This window comes from Cibotium barometz, chromosome 33 (assembly GCF_041138505.1).
Source record: "Cibotium barometz isolate CiBa-2024 chromosome 33, ASM4113850v1, whole genome shotgun sequence".
NCBI lineage: Eukaryota > Viridiplantae > Streptophyta > Polypodiopsida > Cyatheales > Cibotiaceae > Cibotium > Cibotium barometz.
Window position 1 is genome coordinate 23,845,483 of NC_141078.1, and position 25,627 is coordinate 23,871,109.

General features: G+C 44.5%; 1 protein-coding gene across 1 annotated transcript in view; it reads left to right on the forward strand.

Annotated features, from left to right (window-relative positions):
• Positions 1 to 433: 433 nt before the first annotated feature.
• The window catches only part of LOC147619414 (uncharacterized), a 48,601-nt gene continuing 23,407 nt past the window's right edge, over positions 434 to 25,627 (forward strand). The window contains exons 1-4 of the mRNA XM_086773060.1: positions 434 to 1,147; positions 3,072 to 3,147; positions 3,271 to 3,395; positions 3,534 to 3,604. Coding sequence (XP_086629186.1) covers positions 479 to 1,147; positions 3,072 to 3,147; positions 3,271 to 3,395; positions 3,534 to 3,604 — 941 coding nt within the window. The 5' untranslated portion in view covers positions 434 to 478. The remainder of the gene's footprint in view (positions 1,148 to 3,071; positions 3,148 to 3,270; positions 3,396 to 3,533; positions 3,605 to 25,627) is intronic.

A 25,627-nucleotide genomic window follows, 5' to 3' on the forward strand; every position in this document is an offset into this window, starting at 1 on the left:
CCTAGAATTTTCCAATCATGTCCATAACTAGTGAAACATCAGATTGCATTTTATGATTTGTCAGCCTAATGATATTATACATAATGCTTGATAGACCAAAGTAGGGTGATGTGAGATGAGTCTTGTAGTGTCATAGCCAAGCCAACAGACCACAAGATGAAATTGAGCATAGAGAGTGAAATTGGGGTTGAGGAGTGCTCTCCGCGTGCATGTGAAATTGGGGTTGAGGAGTGCTCTCCGTGTGCATGTGAAATTGGGATTGAGTAGTCCTCTCTATGTTTGTGTGTGCGCGCATGAGAGAGAGAGAGAGAGAGAGTAGTGAAAGAGAGTAGTGAAGCTGGTTGAGTAGTCCTCTCTATGTCTCGTGTGCACGCGTGTGTGAGAGAGAGAGAGTGAGAAAGTGGTAAGGGGTGAAAGAGTTCCATTCGTGTAGCTGCAATGTGCTCGATGTGTAAAATACCACAAGTTGATGGTCTAAATGAATCAAAGGTTTTCTCTGCAATGCCCAAAAACACACATGCTGAGGCTGAGGGTATCTCACAAGCAAACCCAGGAAGCTTTCATGGCGACGCTCCATCGGCTTTGCCTTTCAGTGTCCCACTCATACACATGCTCATGCTCATCATCGTCATTGCTTCAACTCTGCGCTCCTAGCAGATTGCCATTTCTGTATATGCCCTCTCATAGCCCTCCTCCCATGGTGGGCGCAAGGGCCGCGCACTCATCGTCGTCTTCTCCGCCCCCGATCTCCTCAGTGCAAGACGAAGACTGGGACCTCTACAAGTCTTCAGAAGAGGAGTGGTTCCGATCGGACGACGGCGATTTTTTCGCGGCAGACAGCTCGCCGGAACAGAATCCTCCTGCGGAGAGCTTGCCGGAGCCGGACGAGGAGTGGTACCGAGTGCAGGCCGAAGACGAGGAGTGGTTCCGCAGAGAGGAGGAAATTTATGAAGCGAGATTGTCGGAGAGGGAGCAGCCCCGGTCCCGCTCGCAGGCCCAACCTGATTACCTTGCTCTCTCAGAGAGCTCCCTTTTCTCGCAGTGCCGTATGGACACATTCCGGGCGTCCGGCCCGGGCGGTCAGCACCGCAACAAGACCGACAGTGGCGTCCGCCTCACTCACATCCCCACAGGCGTCGTTGCTCAGGTGTTCTTCTATCCGTTGCTCTGCGCATATAATCATAGCTTCCTTAATTGAGGATCTCACGGAGCTAGACATCATGGTAGCTTAGGCCTTACAAGGCCGGGGACCGATGCCCATAGACAAGTCTTCAGCTCATCCATTGAATTTAGGGATTGTTGCACTCTCGCTCTTACTCTCTTTTCAGGACCATGAAAAGTTTATTCCCTTATCTGGATGGCTCCATTACTCCATGCATATGGGGATGGTTAAGAGGGTCGCATGCAGGGTGGTTATTACCATACTTAACTTCCTGAAACTACGAACCTGCAAATTATAGAATTTCATCTTGCACAGACACTGGAAAGAGGCCCCAAAACAGGCCAAATTTTGCACAAGAATCCCAACTATTGGGCAGCTGACACAGCAGCTTTCTGAGAGCACAGCCACACTTGCAGACAATAGTTCCTTCACAAGCCAGACATGCAGTCACTATGGTTTGTACTAGATTGCACCATCTTGGGGTTGAGGCTGGAGCTTGGGGAGGGTGGATACCATTGAATAGGCTATGCACCCTTTATGAGGTGTTGGAAATGAACATACCTTTTTTTTTGGTTTCCCAGTCCATGCACCCACCAAAGCATGGTTCTCACAAGTTCTGGAGGTATCTCTCCTCGTGTCACATACTTCATCATCAAGACTGCTTGCTCTTTCATTGCTCAGATCAGTCCTGACCCCCCGCCCCCCCACCCCCCCCCCCCCCCAGAATGCATCGTGGAGATGATGACCAGATCTGGGAACACAAGAGCAAAATGCAATGCAGAAAAATAACTGCACAAGAGATAGAGAGGTAGAGGCGTGTAACTCTGCTCTATATACACAACAAGATCCCGAGAATGATACAAAACTGGCAAGGGGCTGTGGGGCCATTTTATATGGCCCCAATGATGCAGTTGGCCTGTAGAAAGGCAGCTGACAGGACAAAAACCTCCACGACTTGCTGATGTGTACAGTTGGCCAGCAGCAGGGGTGTCGGCGAGCATCTGTGAAGTCCACGACTCATGCAAATGAGTCGGCCAGCTCCAGTATGTACACTGATGCAGCCGGCCAACAACAGGGTCCTCCTGCCACCATAGGGCAACCACCCAAGCCAAGAAAAATAGGGAAAAAATGGGGGAAAAATATGGAGAGTGGGGAAAAATGAGAAAACACCTAATAAGGGCGGGCACACCCACAACAAAGGCCCTGGTGTATATGTATAGACAGGAGATGACTTCTAACACCCCCGCGCCCCCCCCCCCCCCCCCCCCCCCCGCGGCCCGCCTCTTAAAAAAAAAAAAACTGCCTCGCCAAAATACACACGTATTACATGCTTTTGTATGTGATGAATAGGTCCCATAGACCATATTTTGGTCTTTGGAGGACAAGAAATGAATCATCACATCTCTTTCCCTGCTCCTGTTTCACAAAACTTGTTTTTTGTATTCTTTTGGTTTTGTTTGCTGGAGTGTCATTGCATGCTGTGGCCAGATTTGTCTCAAATTTGTAAATTTCCCAAATTCATAAAGGTGTATTTAGTAATTTTGTAAGAGATCATGTTTTGAGGAAAGGAGCGTGTCAATGTAAAACTTAAAGTTAGGTTGCACTCCACTGAGTAGGATAACACTGCCTAGTGTTACGTCCTGCTAGGACACGTGTCCTAACCTAGGATTAGGGTTAGGGTTAACCCATGATTAGGGTTAAGGCTTAGCCAAGGGTATGGGGGGGTTCACACGTGGGTTAAGGGAGCTAGCAAGAAGAGGTCTAGATCAGCTAAGAGCTTATAATTAATAGCCTAGGGCTGATAATGGCTAAAAGCTTATAACTTAGGATATTGTGAAGAGAACTTTGGCAAAATTCAACCACAACAGTTTGTAAAAGTTGTGGTTTTTAAATGTTGTTTTGCAAATAGGCTGTAGATGATCGCTCACAGCATAAGAATCGCGCTGTTGCCATGAACCGTCTTCGGTTTCTCATTGCTGCCAAAGGTAATACTCTTCGATGCACTTATTTACTTGTTCTCTTTAGCCTTAATTTAACGTTGGGTTTGAGTTTATACTAAAGTTAATTCTGCCTATTTGGATGGACCATCCATTGGGAATCATGACTAGTTAGGCGACCTTTGAAGCTTCGTGGTTACAAGCCTCCACCAGAGCTTGTACGACTTTTGCCAGCAGAAACAGGGAAGAAAAATAGTGGAGATAAAATAGGAGTCAATCATCCAGATTATGCAAAGGTTTGTTTATTGGATATTGCAAGCAAACATATATTGTTGATGGCTTATCTGTTCCAATAATCTTGGGCCTGTCCTCTCAAGTAGGTTCTTGAAACAGTTCAACAGTTGTTTATCTGATGGCAATTTCTTTGGTCACAGGGTGTGCAGGCTTTGTTAGATTTGCTAGCTGCTAGCCAAGGCTACGTGTTTTATGCGGCAGCAGTATTGAGGTAATTCTTTGATTAGTGGGTGCATCACTAGCATAAAGAGTAATGTTCCCTTCAAATGTATTGAGGTAATTCTTTGATTAGTGGGTGCATCACTAGCATAAAGAGTAATGTTCCCTTCAAATGTATTGTCAACTCATTCATATCAATCAGCAAGAAAGAGAAAGAAATAAGAAAGAAAATTATATGAACTTTTGGAGAAGGCCAAAGTGGCCTATGAGACCAATTACATAACATAAGTATCAAAGACGATCTTGAGCTAAATCTGGATCTAGGGAAAGAAATCATTCAAGAAAACATCCTACTAATCAACTAATAAATCTGCAATGCCAAGCATCAAGTACAGTAAAGACCATTCTTGTTTTGGTTTTTGGTTTGAACTTGTGAAAATTCTCAATGAGAGCTCTAGCCTCACGATAGATTGCCCACTGCTTTCTTTTTGAGCTACCTTGGTTAGATATGTGATTATTGCATGATTACCTTATCGTGAAACTTTGGCAAATACTAGCTCCCAATTGATCAATAGCCAACTTTTTGTTTTAGATTTGGCCTTGGTTACACTCTTGGCTTGTTCAAACTAGCTTTTTTCTTTTTGCAAAGTGTCATCTTGTAGGGCTTATGTGGTGTTATTAATGAGGCGAATAATTGGCTAATGATTGTTGATGCTGAAGTAAAGTAAGCTATTATTGACCCAAGCCTATATAAGTGAGTGGGCTCGAGTGGTATGTGATTCTAGGGTTTGGGCATTTTATGTGGTCTATGTTGGGTTGGACTTAGGTTCAAGGGTGTTCCGGATATGAGCTTGCTAGCAACTCCTTTGTTGGTTCTTGCTTGTATTTGTGGCATGTGCACATGATGGTACTTGATGGTTTTCATGGCCCTATGGATGTTGGTACTTGTTTCAAGACATATGAAAACTACTGGCAGTACATTAGTATACCACACTTTCACTTTTTTAGAGGCTCTTCAGTTGCACACTTTATGTTGATACTTCATCATGGTATTGTTCACACGAGGAAAAGATGCTATGTTGCTCTAAACCACCAGCAATTGTTCATTTTTGCATTGCCTTTGTCTTGTGTGATTTCCATGTCATAAGGGTTTAAGTGTTAATTATTTATGAGATGGTGCCCAAGTAGTGCTCACACTCGATTGGGTGAATTACATTGGTATCACAACATAGTTGTTTCTCCCTCCTTAGCAGGGAAACAATCTTGTGGGCTTGGACAACACATTGTATATGTGTATCTATGTATATCTATACATACATACATACATACATACATATACATATACATATATATGTATATTCACGATTAGCCACTAACAAGCACAAGGTTAAGGACTGCATTGGGTGCAACCTATGATGTTTCATAACTATATGGCCAACGTTTTGCAAATTTGTGTTGTATTACTTAATAAGAGCATAAGCACATGTTGCTCAACCTACGGCTCAATGTGCACAGTGTACATAGAGTGGGAGGAAATGGTGAACAAAGAATGTGCTTGATGGAGGGTTATGTAGTGCAAGGAAAGGCCTAGCCCACACTCTAATCGAGAATCTAGAGGACTGGCTGATCTGATCAAGTTGTTCCACCAGCTGAGCTGGCTTACTGTCACATGTACCTTGCAATTGGGTGCCATGTGGACACACTAATCACCATTATATGCTAGTTTTGGGTTAGTGATGTGAATTGTGCCCCGGTGTAAGCCCTAGTCCAGGGACGTGTCTGGCCACTGCTCGCCATCAGGGAAGGCTTGGGTTACTCAAGGCAGTCTTTCATGCATGAACCTCGCATGGTTTTGTATGGCACTTGGAGTTGATGTATGTGCAGATGTCTGGCAGATTATTAGGCCAAATGCTGGGCATCAAACATTGGTCTAGATCATGTAGGAGCCAGGATGCCCAAATCAGGCAGCCGGTCCAGCAGGCCAGAAAGCTGGTCGGGCATCCATTCAGACCTTTTTCTCCCCATTTCAGTCATTTGATACAGAAATAATCATTGGCATCTACTACGGCGACTAGGAGTCAAAGACCTAGACATTCAGACTTTATTTCAGTGGAGGACAAAGACAAGTGTCTTGGTATAGACAATTGCAGGACAAGGTACTGGAGGCCCTTGAAGGCTCCACTCAGCCCATGGACACACCACCAGGAACTCAAGTATACTTGTCTCCTACATCGTAGGAACCACTTCAGTATATGGGACAGCCCATCCAGGGAGCGTTACTTGGTAATGATCCAAATCAATTTCTTGCTTTTACTTCATATGCTCAGCCATGTCAGCAATATATGGGCTTTTTGCAACCTCCTTCGCCTCTTGCGCGTGTGAGAGCATATCTTTATACAGAGTTCTACACCCACTATTGGGCACTGATGACGTTAGTGGGGATGTCATAGTATCTAGTCCATACTATGCATAATGGAGTTGATAGTTATATAGTCTTGTGGGTTGACTACCATGAGTATATAACATGCACGTTCCTAAAAGGTGAACTTGGGCATGTTCCTGGATTCATCTAGGTATATATATATCACCTACTCCTCATCCCCTTGGATCTCCTCCTCCTCTTGTGGCTTCACTGCACTCCACGGTTCTTGATTTGTACAGACAGTTACAAGAGTTACACTCCTAAGCTCTCCAGGCTGCAGCTAGTAAACTCTCCACACAGATTGCTTTCCATGCGGATTTCTTCTTGGGAGTGGAAAAAGTGTGAGGAGCTTTACATAGATAGCTGGCTCGAGAAGTGAATGCTTTTTTTGACCCGTACAGATACATTAATGATCAAGGTATCAGTTAGATACAGATTACTATGTGTGAAGTTGACAACATGGACTTCTTTTCTCAGCTTGTCTTCAAAGTGGCTTTTGTCTCTATCGATAGGATTGATAACTTTCACAAGTTGTTTAAGTTGGAGATGGGGTAGTAGAGCCTCAATAATTATACGCAGGAGTTTAAAGACTTAGTGAACCGTTGCAAGGCTCTTGAGGAGCCACATGTGTTTTTGTATATGCTTTATTCGTTCGGCCTTTTGTTGGACTATTAGAATGAGGTTCTATGGAACCACGTTCATTAGGACATATACCACTATGCCAAAAACTTTGATGATACCTTTGTCCTTAAAAAGGGGTGGTGAGCCTATAGGTAACTCTTGCAAGAACCAAAACCCCTCAAAGGATAAGAATTGGGTTAAGGAGCATCACAACAATGTGTCACAATGCAATCCCAAGAAGCTCGTTATAGGCAAGAATAGATTAGCGCTGCTAACTTGTAAGGCATTGGCGAATGCATGGAAGGAAAATATCTGCTTTGAGTGCAACCAGCCTGGCTATCATCAACAAGATTGTATGAAGAAGCAGTCTTTGGGTTGTAAGACCTTGGTCTACATCACGGATACAAGGTAACTTTTTGATCTTATCTTGTGAAATTCATCGTTTGGATTCAAGTTGTTGCCAATGTTGTTAGCTCAGTTAATTTCCCTTAGGTTCGCACGTTCTCCTTTGAGCTGAGGGATCTAGAGGTGGTCATTGGGTGTGGGTTTTATTTGACAACGGCTCTACTCATAATTTTATTGCTTTTGTTTGGTGTAGATGCTCCCACTGCCTACAATCACATGTCTAACTGTTGTTATGTGGTCAGACTTACCAAGGTGTAGATGTGGAAGTGCAGGACCGAATGGTGCCTAGGCTAGAGGTCCAAATTTAGGACTACTAGGAGGCTTTGGACTTCCACATCATGAACCTTGATTTGGGATATGTCATCAGCGTAGACAAGATTAGCCTTGACCTTGAGAAGGTAAGAGCAATTCTCAAATGGGACGTTCCCAAGAATGCTCAAGAGATCCGCTCTCGTTGGCAGAAAGTGTCTTTTATGGACAAAGCACTCCAGGCATTCCATGCAATGAAGAAAGTTGCCTTTGAGTCTCCAGTTCTCAAGTTGGCTTCATGGGATGATTCCTTTGAGGTGATTGCCGATGTGAGTAATTTAGCCATAGGAGCTGTCCTCCGGCAGGAAGGGCACTCAATGGCTTATTATATTTGGAAATTGAATGATGCAGAGAAGAATTATTCAGTATATGACAAAGAGCGATTGGGGGTGATGACGGCTCTTAAGCATTAGAAACCTTTCCTTTGTGAGAGGGAATTCACAGTTAAGATAGATTATTAGGCACTTAAATGGTTGCAAACCATGCCTAGTGCCTAATGGAGTGGCAGTCAAGCCAGGTGGAGTCAGATTTTCCTACAGTTTGGAGGTATGATTGAATACATCCGTGGTAAAAGAATAACCTCGTTGCCGATGCTCTAAGTTGCAAAGGTACCATTCAAACTCTGTAGGAGTCCATTGTGCTTGAAATACAAGGAAAGGATTTAGACAGTATAAGGCACAATACGAGGATTCTTTGGAATTCAAGTCTCAGTATAGATTGGTTCTTTAGTCAGAACCGAGTCACTATACCATCTAAGATGGTTGGTTGTTTTACAAGAAATGGCTATGCATACTAAGGGAACGGCGATATGCACTTCTTCACCATGCCCATGACTCTCTTGTCGGAGGTCGTCGTGGTATCAACAATACATTGGAGAAGTTAGAGCGTTCATTTTATTGGCCAAAAATGCGAAGAGATATCTATTAGTATGTCCAATCATGTCAGATTTGCTAAAAGGTTAAGGTCAAAGCAAAAAGGGTTGCTACAGCCTTTGCGAGTTCTAGAAGGACCTTTCCAAGATATCAACGTGGATTTTGTAAGACCCCTTCTAGTAGCATTTGGATCCAAGAACACACAATGCATGATGATTGCTGACCGATTCAGTAATCCCATATGTGGTTTGCCAAGGACAATTACATTTGACAGGGATTCTAAGTTTACTTCACATTTCTGGAGAGCGTTATTTGACAACTTTGGGACCAAGTTACAATTATCTAGCTCATTCCATCCAGAGACAGATGACCAAACATAAATATATTGTTATGATGGTGACTTAATCTCTCTTAATTACCCTTAATTATCCTTAATTACTCTTAATCATTGAAGGGGCACTAGTGAAGGGTCACAACTTGTCACATGGGTCATCACAAAAGGACACATCTCTTTCATCAAAGGGCAGATCTCTACGTCCAAAGGTCTATTCATTCAAGAGTCACACCCTTTCATCAGGGATGTGCCTCTTCAGGCCCTATTTAACAAGGCCTTGTGTCTCAATGCAAATAACACAGCTTTTTGAAAAAAAGTGAAAGCAATAGAAAACACAAGTGTAGGCCCAGGTACAAGACCTGTAAATGCTAGAAACTGATGTTTATTGCTGAAAACTAAGCACGAGGGAAGCCCATAGGTGCTATACAATGATAAGAAGCAGAAGCAGCTGTTAATGACCTCAAGTGGATGAAGAATAATGAGATAGAATGAGGGGAAAGGGGGACAACCCTTATATACCACTCGAGAGCTGGTCGGCCAGTTGTAGCAGGCCGACAACATCATAATAGCATAAAAATGCTATAAAAAGCATAAAAAACAAGGAAAAATGCCTAAATAAATATGCATATGCACGGCCTCATAAATGGCCAGTACAAGCATGGAAATGATGATGTAGACCATCTGGAGATGATATATTCCAACACCTCCTCTTTAGAGCTAGAGGGTCGGTCCAATACTAGCGCACTGAAGTAAGAACTCCAAAAGCTTGGTCCGGGAGATCCTTTGGTTGATCAATGTCCTGTAAAGTATATAAGATTGAAAAGGATCGATGAACACTGGACGAAGAAGAACACCACCTCCTCTCAAATCGGAAGGAAGAGGTACAAGTTACAGTAATGGACACATCCAAAGCAGGTGATGTAGAAGCAGCACTGAGATCAATCTAGAAGAAGTTCTTCTCAAGAAAGGGAACCACTGATAGCTCCAAGGAAAATGGTACCTCCTCTGGATCTACAACAAGTATCCCTCCTCTGAAGAAGCAGCAGAAACAACTGTTGGTACTGGTGAAGTAGGAGTCGGTAACACCAAAATGCCTGGAGAAGGGCTAGGAACCACCACCAATAGAGCACTCACCGGAGAAACTGCAGAGGTAGCAACTCCAAAATCCACCAAAGGTACGCTAGATGAAAATACTGTCTTGGTTAAAGATTCTCCAACAATAGGAGAACGATGATCTTCAAACGATGAATGCTCCTCTGGAGGAGGAGGAAATGAAGTAACACCTCTTGCAGAAGAGGATCATTAGGGATAACTGAACCTGCCAAGGTTGAAGTTTGAACCAAAATAGACTCTAAAATATTGGAAGTAACCACCAATGAGAATTCCATAGAACCCTTTGAAGATGCCTCCTCTGGAACATAAGAAGTGGAATCCTCCTCTGAAAGCATATCTTGTAGCATAGGAGGGGAACCCAGAGAAATTTCATCAACACCATGGAGAGGGTAGGCATGATCATCTGCAATGTTAACGGAGGAATCAGTGGATGATCCTCAACCTCATCCGATGTGACCCTAACCTCTACTGAAGAAGTCATAGCTACGGTCACTAGGATTGTGTCCTGTGGAGAGTGAGAAAGAGAATTTGAAACTAACTAGGGGGCCACTTTGGCCCTAGTCTCCTGATGTTGTGAGGCAATGCCCGAGTCCAAATACCGCCTTTGAAGTTCAAGTCACAGCTGAGAGGCATCATAAGAAGCAAATAAAAATTCCACTTGTATGGAAGGTGACAAAGATTGGATGATAACCATCCTGGTAGAAGCATCATAAACTTCCCGATAAATAGGATCCAATAATTGAGGAGAAGCAACAACAGCCCAAAGACAAGAAGCCTCCAAAGTTAACTGAGTCCAGTATGACCAGATCTGATAGTTGGTAGAAGTAAGGGGAGGGTTTCCAGAAGCCATCACCACCAAGAATCCAAGCCTCCTCAAGAAAGACTAGAAGAGAGGGTGGGTGGGAAATCCAAGCACTAGAGAAGTAATTGTAGAAGGAGCAGCAAGAGAGAAATCTCGTGAAGCCATGTCCTCTGACAAGAAACCTTCTCTTAAGGAAGGGGCTGAATAAAAAAAAAATCAGCAAATCCTCCTCTCAAGCTGTGCACAGCAAGAAGAAAGGGAGGGAGGGTGGGAAACTGAAAGGAGAGGAAGATCTCTCCAAGCTGTCCTCAGCACCTAGGAGAGGGCTTCAGCAATCCAATCAGCAGATAATCAGCAATCTTTGCTGAAAATTCAGAAATACAACAGTCCCAAGCGTCAGATGAAGAAAACGCAGCAATCTTGAGGAAGCCTCTGCACTCGGAAGAAAACGCAGCACCTTCCACGCTGAAATCTTCCCAAGACGCAGCAAACTGTCAAAGCCTCTGCTCCAAAACAGAAAACGCAGCTCTCTTCTGTTCACAGGTCAATGTTTTGCTCTGATACTATGAAAGAAAGCGAAAGCAATAGAAAACACAAGTGTAGGCCCAGGTACAAGACCTGTAAATGCTGGAAACTGATGTTTATTGCTGAAAACTGAGGGAAGCCCGTAGGTGCTGTACAATGATAAGAAGCAGAAGTAGCTACTAATGACCTTAAGTGGATGCAGAATAATGAGAGAGAATGAGGGGAAAGGGGGACAACCCTTATATACCCCTCAAGAGAGTTGGTTGTCCAGCTGTAGCAGGCCGACAACATCATAATAGCATAAAAACGCTATAAAAAGCATAAAAAATTGGGAAAAATGCCTAAATAAATATGCATCTGCAAGGAGGGCCTCAAAAATGGCGAGTACAAGCATGAAAATGATGATGTAGACCATCTGGAGATGATGTATTCCAATACTTTCTACTCTTTGCCTCATGTTTACTCAAATATTTAAGCATTAAGATATTTTAATCATGTTTAATTAAGCTAAAAGCTTAACAGTGTTATCATAGCAAACAAACTCCAACTCTAATCCTAAAATTAAAAAAACCTAACCCTAAAAATCAGCCAGACCTAACCCTAAAATCAACCTTAGCACGTGTTGTATGGAAGAACTAGAGAGAATGCCCCTTCCAATTTTGTTTGATTTATGAATTTTTCCAATTTTCCATAAAAGGGGAAAAAACGATGGAAGGCTTTCAAATCATACGGGTACCCATGGCTTTGCCAAGGAGACAACCGGCTCCCTCTCTACCCCTTCCAGGCATCGGCTCATCCAAATAGCCCCTCCATGTTGAATCATCATCTTTGTGGAGGCACCGTCTTTTCGCTTCGAAAAGCCACGACTCTTGAAGTTATTCTTTCAGGTAAATGTTTTTTTTACACTAAGGCTATTAAGCTTCAGCCTTATAACTTAAGGCTTTCACAGAAGCCTTCCTAGCCAACCGACGGTGGCGAGGTCGACTAGCATTAAAAAAAAAACACACAAACACGGCTAGCCGACTAGCCCAGCGGGGAAAAAAAATAGAAACGGCCAGCCTTACGAGCCGACAAGCGATCGCCAGCATTAAAAAAAAAAAACGGCCAACCCCTTTGTGCAGATCTCGGTGGTTTCTCTGATGGTACTATGCACTTTAGGTGTGCAAATCGGGATTTATGGTTTACGTAGAAATGAAAAACCCCTCTACTCTCTCTTCATCGACAACAACCAGTCCCAGTGCTCTCGGTTCCAGCTGAACTTCCTCCTTATACAGGATGGTCTATTATAGCCTCACTAGGTTGTAACCTACCTTCTCCAATTCACATAATGTATGTGCTCCCCCTACTTGTTGATGGTTCTCACTAGCACCCAAAGGCGGCAACAACCACAACCTCCGGAGTCTCAATTTGCAGAGTCTTCATCTTAGCCTACTACCATGGAGGACGAAACCACCAGCCTGGGAATCCAACTCTAGTGGATTAACAACAAGCTTTGCAGATACAGCAACAGTTTCAACAGCAATTTCAAGAGTCCATGGCCACATTGGCTTCTCAGATCCAACAATTGCAAGGCAACATCACAGCATCAGTACCAGACAATGAAGACAACATTCTCCTTGAGGTGGAAGGTGATGATCTTAAGACTCTCTATCGTCTTTTGCAAGCTAGTAAAACAAAGAAATTGGAAGTTAAACCCTTTGAGTCCTATGGAGGACAATGCAATAAGCGTACACTTGAACAATGGCTTTACAAACTCCGCCTTTATTTTAACTCGGTGGTTCCTACCGATGCCAAGAAGATTACATTTGCGGCATTCTTACTTAAGGATATTGCCTGGCAACGGTGACAACATGTTGGAAAAATTGTTACGACGTGGGAAAAATTCGAGCGGGTCATTTGTAAGCAGTTCCATCATGCCAATGTGGGTTTTCAAGCCCGAACTCGTTTACGCCTCTTAGACCAAACTGGTTCTTTGGCTTCTTATATCTCTTAATTTACTAATCTGATACTGGAGATTAATTCTTTGTCCCTAGTAGACGAGCTGTTGACAACCCTATATGATCATGGTGGATAAACATAATATGAGATTAAGGTGGATTAAACCACACAAGAAACTCCATGACTAGAGAGAGAGAGAGATCGCACACTCAACAATAGCTCTATTGCATATGCTTAATGACCCATACAATGAGGCTTCTAATATAGATAGCCCTTATCTCACTTTACATGTGTGCATTCATGTGGCACACTCTTTTCCACTCTTTTGGTCAACACTCACACACTATGCAATATCATATGTGGCATTCTTATCTTACCACAATATCTTGCACCTCTAGGGTGCGTTTACATACTCAAGCCCAAGATTCACTCTCACACATTTTACATTGCCCTTCTCAATGTAAACCTGGGTGTGTGCATACAATCTCTCTAATCAATTTGACCAACTCACCTCTCACCCCTAACAGTTTGGCATTGCCAATCTCAACACTCCCCCCCAATGCAAATTCGAGTGTCATCATGTGGCTAGATGCATCTAGACCCGCTCGCATGTGACGACGTGCGTGTGCCGTATCTACCCAACATAGACACCAAGTTCCTTTGAGCACCACTTGCACGGGCGAATCCACCCTCGTTCTTTTTGAACCATCGTAGTGTTCGGGAAAGACACCAACCCATGCACACCACCACTTGTGAGAGCCAACTACTCTCACAACCATCTCAAAGTGTATCGAGAATCACACATGCATACAAATCACTTTTGAGCCTCTAGGTGGACTCGGGCAGAGAACCCTCGTACCATGGGTGAGATGATTTTACAAACCTTTTTATGTGCTATGCAAGGGCAGGGCATCCATATGTAAACAATCTTCTTTGAGAAATATAAAAAACAAAACACCTTTTAAGCATGTGAACAAGGGCTTGTTAAAGTATTTTTATAGTCCTTAAAATCTTAATATTATTGTCACCGTGGGCGCTTGTTGATATCCGCCACACGATCTTGGAAGCTATTGTCCACAGATCTGACCTACTCACTGATGTGCTATTGTCGCCGATTGTGATGCTCCAATCCGTGTCCTTTCTTTTTCGGTGCACGAGCTACAATGGACCCACAGTAATGGTCCTTGCAACAGACAGTCTCGTCGACGAGGAGGCTCACGCACGCCTACAAGTTGTGCTCTTGTTATGGGACCATGAGTCTTATCTCTTCCTTTGTTGTGTGCACCTTCTCTCGCGGAAGGGTACATAGGAGTGATGTGCTGCGGATGGTGGCCATGGCTTTGGCATCGACCAGTCTATGGTCTTACAGCTGGCAAAATTACCGCGTGCGCTGCGGCTATTGTTGAAGGTATTGTCTGAGATCACATCTCTAAGGTCAACATTTGCTAGCGGCTGTAGTCCTTCTCTTGTTGCTCCTGAGCTGCGCAAAGTTACCATAGCTACACACTATCACCTTTGGTCGTTCAGGCTTGCCCACGTGTCTCTCTCACTACATTGATGTAGCAATTGTCGCCTTTCTCTTCCTTTGTGTGTTGCTCGAGCTGAATATAGCTAGAGCTTTCAAGGCTGGCTCTTCTCTTCGTTGCCTCTACTTGAACATACTACGGCCTGCCTAAGCTTCATCTTGTTTGCAGTTTGTAGCTGCTGCTTCCAACCTCTTGGCTATGATTGCTGTTGCTTCACAACGAACTCCATTACTTTCATTCTGTTAGGACTCTTGCTACCTTGCTTTGCCGCTACTCTTGTTCCCATTGATATTATAGCCAAACTTTCAACCCAAATGCATAGCTGTAATCAATTGTGGCTTCCCTTGGCTAAACTATGAGTTCATCTTTGCTGCCATAAGTGTTGACATTATGCCCTTCATTAAGGGCCCGAATAAAACCTCCAATTGCTTGCCTCAAATATAGCTCATCATTGAAACCGGCCTCTTGTAGAAACCAAAGTGTGGTAGACTAGCAGTCACCCAATCCAATTGTAGTCCAACACATGAAAAAGAACGACACCTGTTGGCCCCAAAGCTTGGTGCCCCTTTCGGTATTTCTTTATTCAAATTCAATGGAAAAGTTTAAATGATTACAACATGGCCATTCATGGCTTGTATGTTTGCATGTCCAATCTGCCAATCCTCTGGACCTCTTAGCATAGAGGTTACACACAGCTTTGTGTCCCAAAAACACCACATTGTTATCTCCTCTAATCTGCCAAGACAGTGCATCCATGAGGCCTTCAATATGCATCTGACTGAACCATGCACATAGCCACAAACTCAGCCATGAAAACAGTCCAAAAACTCTTCCAAACCAGTCCACAAACTTGCCCTGTTTCCACCCTTTGAACTGCCAAACCCTTCCTCTCACAAAGGGCCAGAGAAACGACTCCGAAACAGTCATGAGCCAGTGAAAAGAGAGACTCAGTGTGACACCTCCTGCAGTCCCACCTGCTCACAAAGAGAGAGAAACTTACAGTCCTTGTGTCGCTTTTCACAAGAGAGGAGGCGTGAGGAAAAGCCCCGTTCTGTCCTGCCCTCTTGTCTTGCAGTTGCCTGCAGTCCAGCACCTGATTCGACGTGATAGAGAGAGAGAACACTTGTGGGTGAACCTGCTGTCCAGCCTTGCACTCCCTCCTACAGTCCACGTTTTTGTGTCAGCTCTGCCTGTATGGACAGCAGTACAACCAGCCAGCCTCTTGCCAAAAGCACAGGAGAAGGAGATTCAGTAGGCGCCTGTATACTCTGCAGCGCAACAGCCAACCAGCCCTCCAAAAGCCAAAGAGAGAGAGAAAGGTTCAGTGCCTGTGTTCTCTGTTCTGCAGTACAGCATCCAACTAGCCTTCACTTTCCAAAAGCCAAAGAGAGAGAAAGGTTCAGCGCCTGTGTTCTCTATTCTGCAGCACAGCAGCCAACTAGCCTTCACTCTCCAAAAAGCAGACCAGGGCGTGGTATTCATTAGTACACTACAGTGCAGCCCGTCAGCAGTCCCTTCCAAAAAGCATGAGTAAGGGAGAAGCGCAGCCCGCCAGCAGCCTTTTTTTGCAAAAAGCATGAGAGAGAGAGAGAGAGAGAGAGAGAGAGAGAGAGAGGCGTGCTAGCCCCACCCTCCAAAAGAGGTGTAGGCCCCCCAGTTTAGCCTAGGGGCCACCATCCTTTCAAAAAAGATTTCATAAAGGTTATAAACCTTTAAACTTTGTTCCTTTTTGTCCCCTCCACCCTTGGGGTTGTCCACAAGGTTATAAACCTTAAACATCCACACATGGAGTTGTCCACAAGGTTATAAACCTTAAACATATATCTTGCTCTCCAACCACCATGCTCACACTTACGTTGCACAAATTCACAAGGTCATGACATACCCCCCTCTTGAAAAATGGCAAGCGTCCTCGATTGCATTCTGGTGATACAGCAAGACATCCAAAGCGGATAACGAAGGCTGACCAATACAATAAGATATCAGCCATGTGATCCAACTAAAAGTGAAAAGTACAATATGGCAAGATCAGCATCCCAATCTCTCTAAACCATGCATATGTAACAACATTCACTGCAAACCAATGGTGTAGTAATAGTCCAAGTTGTATACCACTGTAAACCATACACAACCACAACATCCAATGTGACTAGTACACATATATCATAGAAGTCCCATAAGCAGATGTACTGTCAGCTGTCAGTACCTTCGGGTGAGACAAAAGCTGCACCAAGCGATCTCTAGATGACATCTGAGCCTGTCTATATTAAGGGAGCGGAGGTGCTACCCCCCTCTTGAGCATCAGGCAATGCTCCAGACCTATGCCCTGCTGAACCTGAATGAGCCGTAGCAAGAGTCGGCTCCAACTCAAAGGCATCAAGATAAAGTTGCAATACCTGAGGTGAATCTGCGAAGTCACCCTCCTCCATCCACTTCGCATCCATCGATGAATAGTTCTTGAACTTCACAAGATAGCGACGGGAAACTTTACCTCGTACCTTTCTTTCCTTATGTATTTGCTCGGGAATAAGAACCTCATCAAGTTCCTCCACTTCCGGTTGAGCCTCATCTAATACATCCTCAGGCACATCCCCATGGAAAGGTCTAAGTAGACTCACATGAAATGCATTGTGAATCCTCTAGTGATCTGGTAGCTTCAAACAATAGGCCACCTCACCGATCTTTTCGAATACTTGAAAAGGTCCATAATAGCGCATGCTCAACTTAAGGGAATAAGCACTCTTTACCCTTCATCTTTTTGAGCCTAGCTTTCTCAAATCTCAAAAGAACCCAATCACCCAATGCAAACTCTAATGCACGCCTGTGTCGGTCTGTTGTCTTCTTTTGCTTTTGTTGAGTTTTTTGGAGTGCCAACTTAACTCTCCTATAAGCTTCATCCATGTTCTCCATATACTGGTCAGCCTCAAAATGGGTGGTACCTTCTTCCCTTTGTGTGCAAAATGGGTGGTACCTTCTTCCCTCCTTCCACAATCTCAAAAGGCGCCTTGTCCATCGAGGTATGGATGGTGTTGTTATAAGCGAACTTCACCAAAGATACTTTTCCCATTGTTGCTTGTGGAACCTTGTAAGCGGTCCAATATGTCATCGATCCTTGGAATAGGGAATCGATTCTTGATGGTGTTCTTGTTTAGCGCCCTGTAATCTATACACATGCGCCAAGAACCATCTTTCTTTTACACTAAGAGCACATGTGAGCAAAAGGGTGATGAGCTAGGTTGAATCAACCCCTTTTTCAACAACTCTTGTACCTAACTCATAATTTCCTCGTTGGGTTGCACTAACACGCTACGGCAGTCTATTTGGTAGGGTACTTCCTGGAATAAGATCAATAGCATGATCTCTTGGTATTTCCGGAGGAAGTTCTCTTGGTAATGACTCGGAAAAGCAATCTTGTTACTCACGTAGGAAATCAATCCTGTCTTTATCTAACATAGATAAATTAGATTGAGATTCATCATCTTTAGCATCCTTTACAAAAACCAAGCACGCGAAAAGATGCTTTTTCATTACTGATGAAATGGCTGAAGCCGATACAATAGGAACAGATTCCCCTTTACCATGGCATACCCAACAAAACATCACACCCATCAAGTGGCATGATATAGAATTCCTCACTGTCCACATAACCTTGCACATTGAAACCAATCCCGTCAAGTGGGAATAGACTCCGTTGGACACCCACACGCGTAATAGCACAACTTAATTATCACAATTTGAATGGACAACTTAATAACAACTGAAAATTAAAATGAAATGAAATGTTGATAGATGAACACCAGCACTGGGGCCGGAACGGGCCGACCCCCCCCCTCCCCCTCAATATACGATATATTATTGGGAGTATTTAACAAATACAATGCTCCATGGGTTCAATGAACCAGATGATGTCCATGTACAACTGAGATGAACAAGAGACTCGAAGTAGACGTTCGAAGGAGTGCGACCCACTTGAGTGGTCAAGTCTCTACGGTCCTGTGCCTTCACTGGAATCCGTGGAGAGCGCCCCATTGGTGTTCCAGGACCACGCACAAACAGGCGCTCCCGTACTAACGCCTGGCTCTCTCGATCTCGGCACCCATGGACCGTGGTTCTCCAACAGCTTGGACTACCCGGCACCGAACGGGTGTTAGCGGTAGAGAGATTCCTTTATCAGATTTACAACAAAATCCTTTACTTAAATTTGAATCCACTTACTTGTAGCTCGCTAATGGAAGACAAATACCTGAGGCGTCTGTGTGCAGCTACTAGAGATGGACACCAGGGCGCAGCAGCCTGTCGAGGAGGAGGAGGAGGAGCTGCCTGTGTAGAAGGTGTAGCCACTTGAAGAGGGGAGGTGCAGAGCTGCCTGTAGCCGCCTATGGAAGGGAGGCGCCGCTGCCTACAAAGGAACACAGCCGCCTGCTGTGGAGGAGGCGGTGTAGCCGCCTGCAAGGGGAGGATGAGGAGGCGTAGCCTGCTGTGGGATGCGCTGCCGCCTGGAGTGAGAGGAAACCTGGCTGCAACCGCCTGTGGGGTGGCGCAGCCGCTTGCTGAATAGTCGTCTGTTGTGGAGGTGGAGGCGCAGCCTGCTGGAGAGCAAGCGCAGCCGCCTACAGTAGGCAGAGCCGCTTGCTGGAGGGGAAAACGCTTGGCTGCAGCCGTCTGGGAGTGCAGAAGTAGCCTGGCTGCAGCCGCATGCAGAGTGGCCAGACGCCTGTGGAGAGAGCGCACAGCCGCCTGCAGAAGCAGAGGCGCAGTCTCTTGTGTAGAGAGAGCAGCCCACTAGCGTGCAGCAACCTGAGGAAGGCGAAGAGATCCCCTGTGTGCAGCTGTATGAGAGCTCCTTTGTAGGTGTTGGAGAGGAAGAACACGACCACAGCTGGCCGGCTCCCCTAGCTTGCATGGGGGCGGCCAGTTTCAATGTGGGGTGTGGGTAGGTGGCCATGCACCCACCCCCACACATAAAGGGTTAAGAGTGGGGTTTTCCTCCCCACCTTGGCCCACACGTGGGTGCCCACTGTGAACTTACAACCTTATAAAGATAAAGGTTAGAAAGAAAGTTATTAAACAAACAAGTGCAATACACTTACCACCTGTTCACATGCAACAAAACTCGTCAGAAGACAGAGCAAACTTCAGGACTCACTGGCAGGCGTCCCCGCTCAGTAAGTGGCACGTCAAATAGGCAAACACAAAAATACAAGTCATGCGAAAACAATTTCAAACATGCAAAACATGAATGCATGTACAAATAGTATCATGGACATATCTCCCGTTCATGGAACAAGTACAAAACATCTGTCGGGCACAAAAATGGCACGACAGAAAACATAAATCCTGGTCTTCCTATGGAGTGACAGTCCCATAGGTAAGACAGAGATCGAGGCACGAGCCTCCCTATGGAGTGACAGCCCCATAGGCAAGACACGGCACAAATACTGGCTCTTCCATGGCGTGACAATCCCATGAATACATACACGGGTGGCACCAGTCTGGCTCCCATCCATACGACACCGTCCTGCTAACATACGGGTGGCACCAGTCTGGCTCCCGTCCATGTTATGCAAAAATACTGGCCCCTTCACATGAGACACCGGTCTGGTCTTAAGTGAACGAGACACAAATCTGGAGATGGACCAAATGGTCGGCCAATTGGTGACATCCCCCCGGGCTTCTAAAGAGTTGTCCTCAATTGAAAAGCCTCAAAATATGCCTGCAACAACTGTGGGTAGTCAATAAAATAATCCTCATTTACCCACTTTGCATCAATGGGTAAATAATTTTTGAACTTCACAAGGTATCTCCTGGAAAGTTTTCCTGCAGGTAGCTTTCGCTCCTTGTGAAAGACAATCTGTTCTGGCTGGAGGATCTCCTCAAGCTCATCAATCTCTGGCGGATCTTCTGTGACAGGCTCGTTAGGATCTGGCTCCACATATTTCCGAAAAAGACTCACATGAAATGCATTGTGAATCTTCCAATGACTAGGTAAAGCAAGCCTGTATGACACTTCATTGATCTTTTGAATCACCTTGAAGGGTCCATAATAGCGAGGAGAAAGCTAAGGATATGATCCTTCTCGTCCTGGCCTCTTCCGAAGCCTAGCCTTCTCAAATTTCAGCAAAACCCAATCACCTTCTTTGACTTGCATGTCCCTTCTATGCTTGTCAGCAGCCATTTTATGCTTATCTTGTGACCTTGCAATGGCTGTCCGTACCTGAGCAAAGGCTACATCCAAGTCACGAACATATTCATCAGCTGCAAAAATCTCATCCTTTGTACGAAGGATGGGTGGCAAAACCACTGTGCCATAAATATTCTCAAACGGGGCCTTTCCTGTGGAGGCATGGATCGTATTGTTGTAGGCAAACTCAACAAGTGGAAGATACTTCTCCCATGCAATCTTTTGATCTGCCACATAACACTTCAACAAATCCAACATGGCTGAATTTGTAGCTTCACTTTGGCCATCCGTTTGGGGATGATAAGCTGATGAAAACTCAAGTTTAGTGTCCATGTTATCAAATAAAGCCCTCCAAAAGAGGCTCGTAGTCCTGGGATCTCTATTCCCAACAATGGATTTAGGCATACCATGATGTTTGAAAATATTAGCAAGAAAAAGCTTTACCATATGATCAACTTTAATGGTTTTCTTGACGGGCAAGAAATGAGCTTGCTTGCTAAACCTGTCCACAATGGTCCAAATAGTATCATTCCCATGCTGGGATCTAGGCAAGTTCATAATAAAATCCATAGTAATACTTTCCCAAGGTTGCGAGGGAATAGGCAATGGCTGAAGTAAACGTGGAGGTTTTTGCCTGTCAAATTTCACCTTTTGGCAAGTAATACATGCACGTACATATGCCTCAATGTCTTTACGCATGCTTGGCCAAAAGAAATATCTCTCAATCATGCGTGTAGTGGGCATGATACCTCTATGACCAGCATAAGGTGGAGCGTGACATTCCTCCATAACCTTTGGACGCAAATCCTTCACCACACATACGCAGTTATCCTTCATAAGATAACCCTCGTTGATAACATAAGAGGCATGTGAGTGACCAGCCATCAAATCAGTCCATATATGGCAAAAATCAGCATCCAAATGATACAAATCACGGATAGCAGATAAGTCCCCATGAGAGGCCACTGAGACTGCAGCCACATATGGCCTCTTGGATAATGCATCGGCCACCACATTTTTCTTTCCCGGAGTATGCATAATCTGAAAATGAAACATGGAAAGAAAGTTTGCCATTCTCATCTGTTTCTCCGAAAGTTTTGTTTGAGATAGAAAGTATCTCAAGCTTTGATGATCTGTCTTGACTACAAATTCAGCCCCAAGAAGATAATGTTTCCATATCTTTAAGGCATGAATTACAGCCAAGAGCTCTTTCTCATAGATATCCATATGAAGCTCAGCATCATGCAAACGACGGCTCTCGTATGCAATTGCATGCCCTTCTTGATTTAGGACAGCCCCTATACAATCGCCACAAGCATCACATTCTACTACGAATGATCTTTGCAAGTCAGGAACAATTAATACGGGTCCACATATGATAGCATGCTTGAGTTGCAAGAAAGCATCCTGTTCTTTTGAAGTCCATTTGAAAGTGGTTTTCTTCTTTGTGAGATCATGTAGAGGGGTGGCTATCATAGCAAAATGCCTTATGAAACGTCTATAATATGAACATAATCCCAGAAAACTACGTACTTGATGTACGTTTTGCAATTTTGGCCAATTCCGAATGGTTTCTATCTTTGCAGGATCCATTGTTACTCCATCCTTGGATACAATGTGACCCAAATAATGTATCTCTGAAAGGAAGAACTCACTTTTCTTGGCATTAATGAAAAGTTTATGCTTCCGCAACTCTTCGAACAATGTGACCAAATGAGTTCTGTGTTCCTGCTCATTCTTGGAGAAAACCAAGATGTCATCAAAGAATACACCTGTGAATTTGCGATGGGGTCGGAATATCCTATCCATCATACGATTAAATGTGGCAGGAGCATTGGTGAGACCGAAAGGCATCACCAAAAATTCATATAATCCAAAAGCTGTCCTGAATGCAGTTTTATCACCACTCGTATTTGGTGATAACCACTCTTTAAATCAAGACGGTTGAAATAAGCCGAACCATCAAGCTTATCCAAAATGTCATCAATACGTGGAATTGGGAATCTATTCTTGATGGTAAGCTTGTTTAAAGCTCTATAGTCCACACACATGCGGAATGACCTGTCTTTCTTTTGAACAAGGAGCACAAGAGAGCAATAAGGTGATGAACTAGGCTGAACCAAACCTTTCTCTAAAAGCTCATTTACCTGCTTCACGATCTCTTCTTGTTGAGCGGCACTCACACGGTATGCGGGTTTGTTAGGTGGAGAACTACCTGGCACAAGATCTATGCGATGATCCTCGGGCCTTTGGGGAGGTAGTTCATGAATGGGAGAAGAAGAATCAGGGTTAGAGTTCATGTGGGAGACATACACAGAGAAACAAGGGAGAGAGAGAGAGAGAGAGAGAGTTGTGGGGATAAGTCAACTCACCAAGATGAGTGTGTGACTCCCCTATCACACATGTATATTGCACTAGTACATATAGTGCACTTAGTACATTAAAAGTACTAAGTGTACTATGTACTATAACTTATGGGCTTGTACACACTATAAGGGTGGGCATAGTGCCTTTACCCCAACAACCTCCCACTTAAAGGCAAAGTGCCCTTAAATGAAGGAAAGGAAAAAATCAGCACGTACATGATAATATACAAGGCCATATCAAGGCTGAAACTGGCCTCATCCAATGCCCATCAAGTGTCTGCAATGAGCAAACTACTCCGGAGGCAAACTCTTTGTCAACAGATCAGCCGGGTTGTCATCCGTATGAATCTTAACAAGCTGAATTTGCTTGTTCTCTATCACCTCTCTGATGAAGTGATACTCCACATCCACATGCTTCGTCTTTGCATGCAAGACAGGGTTCTTTGCCAACTGGATGGCACTCTGACTGTCACAATGCAACAATGGAATATCCCCTGTATAACCCAAATCAACCACTAACCGAGATAGCCATAATGCCTCCTTGCAAGCCTCTGTGGCTGCAATATACTCGGCCTCTGTAGTAGATAAGGCTGTGCACTTCTGCATCCTGGATATCCATGACACAGCACCTCCTGTGAATGTAAACACATAACCGGTAGTAGACTTCCGGTTATCTGGATGACCGGCATAATCCGAATCCGTGTAACCATGCACTAATGCATCCTGTTTGCCAAAACAAATGCACATATCCTATGTGCCCTTCAGGTATCTCATGACACCTTTCACTGCTTCCCAATGCTTCTTGCCAGGGTTGGCCATGTATCTAGAAACCACTTCCACTGCAAATGCAATGTCCGGCCTAGTAGCAACCATGGCATACATGAGACTGCCACAAGCTTAAGCATACGGAATCTTGGCCATATCAGCCCTGCCACTATCTGACTGTGGGCTGTCCATAGCACTGAGTTTCACATATGGAGGCAAAGGAGTACTAGTCTTCTTCCCCCCGTCCATATTGAACCTCTGCAAGACTTTGCCAATGTATTCCTTCTGAGACAAATACAACACATGCTGATTTCTGTCCCGAAGTATCCGCATACCCAAAATGTGATTTGCATCACCCAAATCCTTCATATCAAAGGTTTGATGGAGCCTCTGCTTCAAGGCATCCATCTCCTTACGAGATTTCTCGGCAATCAACATATCATCAACATACAAGATGAGGATCAATAGACTGCCATCCAAAGCTTTTTTGGTGTATAAGCAGTGATCTATGTCACTTCTCCTGAATTTCTGGGATTTCATGAATGTATCAAATTTATGATACCATTCCCTTGGTGCCTGTTTGAGTCCATAAAGACTCTTTTTCAGCTTGCATACAAGCTTCTCCTTTCCACTCACTGCATAACCCTCTGGCTGCTGCATATATATCTCCTCATGGAGATCACCGTGAAGAAAAGCAGTCTTCACATCCATTTGAATCAAGTCCAGATCATCATGAGAAACCAAAGCTAATACAGCTCTAAGTGTGGTCATTTTGACCATTGGAGAGAAGATCTCATCAAAGTCCACACCATATTCCTGCTTGAAGCCCTTAGCCACTAACCTGGCTTTGTATCTTGGCTTTGCATCTGGTGCAACTTTGAGCCTGTAAACCCACTTGCATGGCAAAACCTTCTTGCCTGCAGGTAAATGCACCAACTTCCATGTTCCATTTTTGTGCAGAGAATCCATCTCTGACTTCATGGCACGCTCCCAAAGAGCCTTGTCTGCCCTCTGTTAAGCCTCCTTATAACATGAGGGCTCCCCACAGTCAGTGAGCATCAAGTAGTCAACCCCTGGAACAAACCTGTCAAGGGCTCTGGAGGGTCTTGTGGACCTCCGTACCCAATGACCATCATTTGCAGGTTGCTGTCCAGCCTGCATATCACCCATTGGTGGCTCCTGTTCCATGCCATAAGGCTGAAATATCATGCCCGGTATCTCCTCTAACTGTGGTATATCCATAGGGATATCTTTTGCCAGCTCTGGCTGTCCATTTGGACCATTTTCAGCACCATTTAAGGGCTGGTTTTGCTGCTGTAATGGCTGATTTACAGCCCTTGGTTGTTGTCCATGATGTCCATCATCATCAAAGATGACTCTGCTAGGCTCCTGTTGCCTTGGAGGCTCCTTATACATGCATGTTTCATCAAAAATGACATCATTGCTGCGTATAATCTTTCTATTCACGGGATCCCAAAGTCTATACCCCATTTCACCTCTGTCACCATATCCTAGGAATATGCATTTGTGAGACTTAGGATCAAGTTTGGTGCGCATTTCCCTGCGTATGTGCACGTACGCAACGCAACCAAACACTCTCAAGTGCTTGTATGACGGAGGCTTCCCTGTCCATACTTCCTCTGGCACTTTTCCACCAAGCCTCGTGTTAGGTGACCTGTTTATAAGATGAACGGCTGTCATAACAGCTTCAGCCCAAAAACCATGAGGTAACGCAGCATGTGACAACATAGAACGGACCTTCTCCTGAATGGTCCTGTTCATCCTCTCTGCTGTCCCGTTTTGTGGAGGATCATAAGGAGTAGAGAGCTCCCTCTTGATGCCTTTAGCATCACAAAAGTCCTGAAACTGTTTGGACATATACTCTCCACCATTGTC